This window comes from Prunus dulcis, chromosome 6 (assembly GCF_902201215.1).
Source record: "Prunus dulcis chromosome 6, ALMONDv2, whole genome shotgun sequence".
In the NCBI taxonomy this organism is placed as follows: domain Eukaryota; kingdom Viridiplantae; phylum Streptophyta; class Magnoliopsida; order Rosales; family Rosaceae; genus Prunus; species Prunus dulcis.
The window spans coordinates 1,416,048-1,423,218 of record NC_047655.1 but is presented as its reverse complement, the minus strand read 5'-3'; the positions used below and the strand labels follow the sequence as shown (position 1 = coordinate 1,423,218).

The 7,171-nt window shown below is 38.8% G+C and overlaps 1 protein-coding gene, 1 long non-coding RNA gene and 1 other non-coding gene across 3 annotated transcripts; all 3 read right to left on the bottom strand.

The window, feature by feature from the left end:
* Positions 1-2,960, bottom strand: LOC117630811. The gene is made up of 2 exons (XR_004586258.1): positions 2,872-2,960; positions 1-323 (listed from the first exon to the last, which is right to left on the bottom strand). It is a non-coding gene; the product is annotated as an uncharacterized LOC117630811 (long non-coding RNA).
* LOC117633284 lies at positions 3-108 on the bottom strand. The gene has a single exon (XR_004586598.1). It is a non-coding gene; the product is annotated as a small nucleolar RNA R71 (small nucleolar RNA).
* Positions 2,961-6,217: 3,257 nt separating the features above from the next.
* LOC117633193 (G-type lectin S-receptor-like serine/threonine-protein kinase LECRK1) lies at positions 6,218-7,171 on the bottom strand. The gene has a single exon (XM_034366902.1). The coding sequence runs from the start codon at positions 7,169-7,171 to the stop codon at positions 6,218-6,220; it is 954 nt and encodes a 317-aa protein (XP_034222793.1).

Genomic DNA, 7,171 nt, shown 5'->3' with positions numbered 1-7,171 from the left:
TGAATTTCAAGAGGGAGATTTTGACATTTACACGAAGCCTAATGAAGAGTTTCATGAAGCGTGGGAGAGATATACAGAGATGTACATAAAGTGTCCACATGTTAAAATTGATTCAGATACACAAATGAATATTTTCTTTGATGGGCTTAATCCTACATCTAAGAGCCATGTGAATGCATAAGCAGGAGGATCATTGTCAAATAAATCTGCAAGAGAGGCATTTGAACTGTTTGATATGATGGCTACAGAATCTCAGCAATGGGCAGCAGAACATTCACAGAAAAGGGGCATTTTTGAGTTATCAGTAGGTTCTCCCAATATGTCTGCACAAATGGAAAAAATGGATAAGAAAATTGATGCAAAGTTTGATATGCTTCTACAACATCTAGCAAGTTCTACACAGCAGCCACCTACATCAACAGTTTGCACTATATGCAGTATGGCTACACATGACATAATGGGCTGCCCACATAGAGACTCTTACCCAGAGCTTGTTGAACAACATGTCAATATGATGAACAGCTATCAAAGGCCTAGGAATGATGCATATGCAACTCATTACAATCCTGGATGGAGGGATCACCCTAATTTCAAATGGGGTGGCAATCAGACTAATGCCAAACCATTCCAGCATGCACAAAAACCTTTTGTTCCCCCCAAACCATCTCTGGAAGATCAACTTGCTAAACTGGCAGCAACAACTCAATCATTCATCGAGGGCAACAATCAAAGATTTCAAAATGTTGAAGCATCAATTAAAAGTTTGGAGCAACAATTTGGACAGCTCGCTACACAGATTTCAGACAGAGAAAAGGGCAAATTTCCTAGTCAAACAATTCCTAATCCAAATGGACGTGAAGATTGCAACGTTGTTCGGACTTTACGATGTGGAAAAAGCTATGACAATCGTGAAAATAGCATTGAAAAGGAGCAGCAAACAGTGGAGGATAATACAGAAAATTTTGCAGCAGAACCTGCCAAACCTGCAGAAAAACATACTTTGACAGATCTGGAAACTGTTCCAAAACAAGTTCCTGAGCGTGTTTATGAGGCCCCTATTCCATATCCAGAACGTTTGAAGCCAAAAGCAAAAGATCAACAACTCAAGGACTTTATGCAGACATTATCCAAGGTTCAAATCAACATTCCATTACTGGATGCAATCAAGAAAATTCCATCATATGCCAAATTTTTGAAGGAAGTTTGCAGCAGCAAAAAGAAGCTTTCAGATTTGGACAAAGTTATTTTGACAGAACAGTGCAGCACAGTTTTGCTACACAAACTACCACCTAAGAAAAAAGATCCAGGGAGTTTTAATATTTCTTGCACTATTGGAAATTCTAATTTTAAAAGTGCTTTAATTGATTTGGGTGCAAGTATTAATTTGATGCCTTTTTCTGTTTTCCAGCGATTGGGGCAAGGAGATTTAAAGCCCACATCAATTATACTTCAACTAGCTGACCGTTCAATCACTTATCCAAGAGGTGTTATTGAAGATCTAATTATTAAGGTTGATAATCTTTATCTACCGGCAGATTTTGTGGTTTTAGACATGGATGAAGACCTTCAAACACCTATTATTTTGGGGAGGCCGTTTATGGCAACAGCTAGGACCTTAATTGATGTGGAAGCTGGAACATTGACTTTACGGGTTCAAGACCAATCTGTGGTGTTTAATTTGTTTGAGGCAGCAAAACGTCCTGCTGAACAGCAAGATTGTATGCGTATTGACATGGTAGATAGTATGGTGCAGACGGATTTTATGCTAATTCAAAAACATATCAGTTGCTGCATGTTTTACAGGGGGAACTTGAGACAAATTCTGAAGATGAAGGTGTTCTTGAGTACATTCACGCATTGAACAGTCTGCCCACAGTGTTGCCAAAATTTAGGAATGTGTACGAGAGTTTAGGGGAGCCCAAACAGCCCCTTAAACCATCTAGACAACAGCCGCCAAAATTGGAGCTGAAGCCTTTACCAAAACATCTTAAATATGCATTTCATGACAGTCAAATTTTACGGAAGGAATTTCAGCCAGGGCAAAAGGTTCTGTTATTTAGTTCAAGGCTCAAGTTGTTTCCAGGGAAATTAAAATCTCGTTGGACTGGACCCTACCTAGTGACTCAAGTTTTTCCTCATGGAGCAGTTCAAATCACTAATGAAGATAAAGGCAACACGTTCAAGGTGAATGGTCATAGGCTGAACCCCTACATGGAGACACCCTTTGACATTGCAGCCGAGTCTTTGACTCTGAAGGAACCAGTGATTTGACCACCAGGCTTCTGCAAAGTCTAGCTACAGACTTAAAATAGCGTGCTTATTGGGAGGCAACCCAATTTTTCTAAACTCTTTACTTCTTTTATTTTCAAACCAAAAACAAAAAAAAACAAAGAAATTTTTTGTTTTCTTTATCTAGTTGTTTCTATTTTCTTTCTATTCCTAACACATAATTGACTCAATGCAGGACACAACCATCAGCAGCAAGCATCAAAAACAGAAAATCCTATACTGGAATCTTGCACCCAGTAGCAGCTGGAATCTTGCACCCAGCAGCAGCTGGAATCATGCACCCAGCAGCAAGTCTACATTAACATCACCACATCTACACTATACTGGAAGTTAAAGCAATTCAGATGAGTAAAGATGCAAGTTTGGGGGAAGCTGTTGCGGTTCCAGCACATATATATAATTTTGAGAAGTTAATTTTTGCAACTCAGTTTACATCACATAGCCAGACACCACACAACTGAGTATCCTCTCAGAACCAACCAACAGACACAAGCAAGCAGAAATTCTCACAATCCAGAAAGACCCATGAATTATTGCAGATCTACCAAAAAAAAAAAAAAATGCAGGGATTCGATATTATACCTGCTCCCAACTTGAAGATTGACTTGCTCGCTGAAACCCTCCAATAGACGCGGATGAGTATCTCAGAACAAGGCAACGAAGTCTGAAATGCTCCCAACTTGAAGATTGACTTGCTCGCTGAAACCCTCCAATAGACGCGGATGAGTATCTCAGAACAAGGCAACGAAGTCTGAAATAATCACTTTTGTTCTTAATTACTTTCAACACAAAAATACCCACACTGAGACCCAGTTATGAGCACAACGCGAAGCTTACCGTTAACCAAGCTCAGGAACTGCGAGACTATGTGGTGTTGGGGTTGAACTCCGTCTGGGTCAGCTCATCTGAGTCGGGGGGGTCGGAGTTGGGACGGATCTCGGTGAGCATCCGATTGTCTCTTCGACGAAGCCGCAGCTGATGGTGATTTTGATTTTGTTGAGGGTTTTCTGGATTTGGCACCCTCACATAGATGAACCCACACGACTATGCTCTGAAAGATAGCCAAGGCTCTTGAGTTCTTGCTGGAGATGACAAGGGGAGAGGGTGGAGATGGATGGATTGAAACTGAGTGAAATAAAAAGAGAGCGTCTTTTGTGATTTACAATCTGAGTTGCGAATGGCCAAAGGCGAGCTTTTCAGCTCTGGGCTCGGGCTAGGAGAAGGGAATCCAATATTTTTTTCAAATGACAGATGCAGCAGCTACACTAGGTTATATGGTCACTATCGCTCATATTTGACGCGAATGTGGACGTGGTTGAGTTGGTCAGCGCTCTTCGCATCCCAGCTACAGGTCCTGCCTTCGAATCACCGCAGCATCACCTCCGCATCCCTGGTGTGTTCTGTCTCTCTTTTTCTTTTTTTTCTTTTTTTTGTTTTTTCTCTTTTACTTTTTTCTGTTTATGTTTTATGTTCTTTTCTTTTCTTTTTCTTTTTTCTTTTATTATTTTTTTATTTTTTTTATTTTTTCTCTCCTAATTACTTCTTTAGTTGTTTCCTTTGTTTATTTTCCACGCCTTGAGGACAAAGTGTGATTTAAGTTTGGGGGTGGGAAAGTAAATTTTATATTTTTCATTTTTTGAGTCTTGTTTAAAAATTTTCGTTTTTAAGTTAATATCCATAGATTATTTTAAACGTTAGAACAAATGGACATGGTGAAGATCAATCCCACAATAGAGTCTTTTCTATTTATTGTTGCTTAGACACTAATTCATGAATTATACTTTGAAATTTGCACATCACATCAACATGGTTTTTGGGGAGTGAGATTGGAATACTTACTTTTTGTCCAAGTGTGTTTTAATTTCTGTTCAATATAAATAAAGTTAGTATGTGTTATAAAGTAATAATTGCCTCACCCGAAGCTTTGCTAGTAACCGGGCCAGTCCTGCCTAATCAGCAGTGATTCTCGAGACAAACGATAGAGTTTTGGCATGAGGTAGGGTGGTTAGTTGGTTTCGTAGCCTTTTCAGCTTGAGTTAATAAGTCCTTAGGGGTGTTCTACACCTAGTGCCCTAAAACCTGAGTGGTTTGGGAGACATTGACCTAAAGCTCGCTACGCGGTTGGATCGAAAGCTTAAGGGAACCAACATTGCACAACTACTACTATTACTATAACAATCAACAAAAAAAAACAAAACAAAACAAAAGCAAAAACAAAAGCAAAAAAAAAAGTAAAAAAAAAGTGTGGAGTGTGTGAAGTATGAATAAAAGGGATGAGAGTTAAGGGTTTTAGTCGAGTCTCCATAACCATAATGGTTCACTTTACACCGAAAGAAGTTTGTGAATTCTTTTCTAATTGAGTCTAAATAGCTTAGACTTTGTGGTGGGATTACTTGGATCTATGGAAAGGATGTTCTAGTTTTTAAAATTTTCTATGGATTGCAACTTGAAGGTGGAAATTTTGTCCTGGTTAAGTGTTAGCTAGATGTCTAATCTGTTAAGTTTTTATTTTTGTTTGAGTCTTGTTTCGCTTGAGGACAAGCAAAAGCTAAGTTTGGGGGTATTTTGATGGACATATTTTATATTATATATTTAACCTCATTCTTAGTATATTTTGGTTAATATTTTGGAATAATCAAATGGAGGAATTTTGGAGTAATTCCAGTTGGAGGACGTTCTTGAGTCACTTAGCTTGATCGTATCAAAATTTCAGAGTTTTCTTCCAAGCGGTTATTTTCTGGCAATAAAATAAAAGGAGCAGTGCTTGATGTGCTGGAATAGTGACGTGTTGTTGGGCTTTTTTATTGCGTTTTTGGAGCACAAGATGACCTCGGATGGGGTTCGTGGCCTTCTAGAGAAGTGTTCAGAACATTTTTATCTTTAAAACAAGCTATCTTGGGCCAGATTTGGAGGAGATTTGGGGCAAAAAAACGTGGCTGGGCAGATTTTGGGCAGATTCTCCTATTCCAATTTGGACTTTATTTCCTAGTTTTATTTTATTTTAATTAGTTTCCTTGTGGGGATGGAAAAGCTGTACATTGGCAGCTAGGTTTTAAGGGGTATTTAAGCTCTTTCTCACAAGGAATTTGGGGACTTCTTTTTTCACTTTTGAACTTTGCATTGTGGAGAACAATTGCTAGGGTTTCGGGTTTTCACAACTTTCAGGTGTTTTCGTTCTTTTCTTCTTAATGATATTTTCTTGGATTTCAATTATGAGTATGCGTAACTAAATTTCTTTTGTTAGGGTGAAGCCTTGAACCTTAGCATGAATATGTGATTTTTATTTAATTGCTTATGATGAGTGCATGCCTACTTGAATTGTTAATCACTGTTTTAAACTATCTAATTGCCTTAATGCCTGATCACCATTAGGATCTTTAGAAAAGTAATTGGATGCAATTTTGGTCTGAAGGTTCCCTGAAATTGATGCTAGCTTCTCGTGATTAATAATTGTAATTTCACTTAAGATGAACACCACGTCTTAAGGGTTGCATGGTTTTTCAAAGGGTTTTCATAAAACTTAATGAGACTTTCATGTTCAGATTTGATCCGAACGTCCGGACGGGTTGCATGTTGGATATACGTTCTGTGTTGGAGGTTCCAAGTAGCATATACATTAGGAAAACCTAACCTTCAAAGTGGCATGTGCAAATCATAAGTAATTGGTAAAAGTTCATAGGATTGCTAGGTGATGGTGAAACCCTCGTGCTTTTATAAATTGATATTCAAAACTCTTTCCTTCAATCATATTTGTTCTTGTTTTAATATTTTTTTTTAGAATCAACCAAATTCATAATCATCTTTCTTGACCTTTTATTTTAAGTAGTCATTTGGAATTTGTTTTTACTTAAATTGCTAATTAGTCCTTGAGGAAAACGACCTTGCATGAGCATCTATACTACAATAGCCTTGTATTCTTGCAAGTCTTTTATGTGATTTTAACCCTGTTTGCACATATACTGTTGTAACCACATGCACCGCCGCCTTTCTCTTGCAAAATTGTCATGCAGATATTTGGAGGTATGAAGGACAAACTGGTCCAAGCCTTGAGCCACCCAGCAGCACTTGAGCCAGTGCTTTTAGGATAGACATAGTGCCTCAAAACTCCATCATAGTCAAGAGTTGCTCTCTGGTAAAAATCTTGGGTTAAAACTGTGCTGTTTGATATCATATGAAGTATGCTTCTGTTCCTGGCAGTAAGGTAAATAGAGCCAGACTGGTTGAAGATGACCTGATAACCACTAGCCGCAGTGTCGGTTGACCAATAGATAGTATTAGCAGAATCCAATGGGAAGTGTGTTGTGTAAAGCAAGAGGTCTCCATCCGGTTGTAGTGCAAAACGGAATCTTCCTTTTGAGTAATTTGTTGCTGTGTAGCGGGCAAAGACTGTGCTTGTTTGATTTAGAGTCTGCAAAGGTAGGAGTGTATCAGTTGGTTGATCAAAACTCTCCCACAAATTGATTGAACTTCGGTTAGCCAGCACAAAATTTCCAGTGTCCAGCATGGCTGCATAGGAAACTCCGGTACCAGCAAAATCAGCAACCCATATTTGCTTGCCTATTGCAGCATCATTGAGCCTAAACTGTCCATCTGCAGTGAGCTCAACTTTGGATCCTTTTGCCACTAGATTATTACCATTGGCTGACCACACAATAGTTCTTTCTGGTATTTTGTTAAACCAGATGGCAAGTAAGAAGCTGTTTCTACCAATTTCTTGGAAACCGAAAGCAAACTCCCCAGATGGTGAGGCCCAAAAAGAGCTATTGTCTGCAGTGAGGGATGAACCCAAAGGTATGTTCTTGTTAGTTTGAGCAGTGGTTGGAAATGGCAGGTGTAGGAGGAGAAGCAGAAAGCAGAAAGCATATGCTAGTTCAAAAGCCAT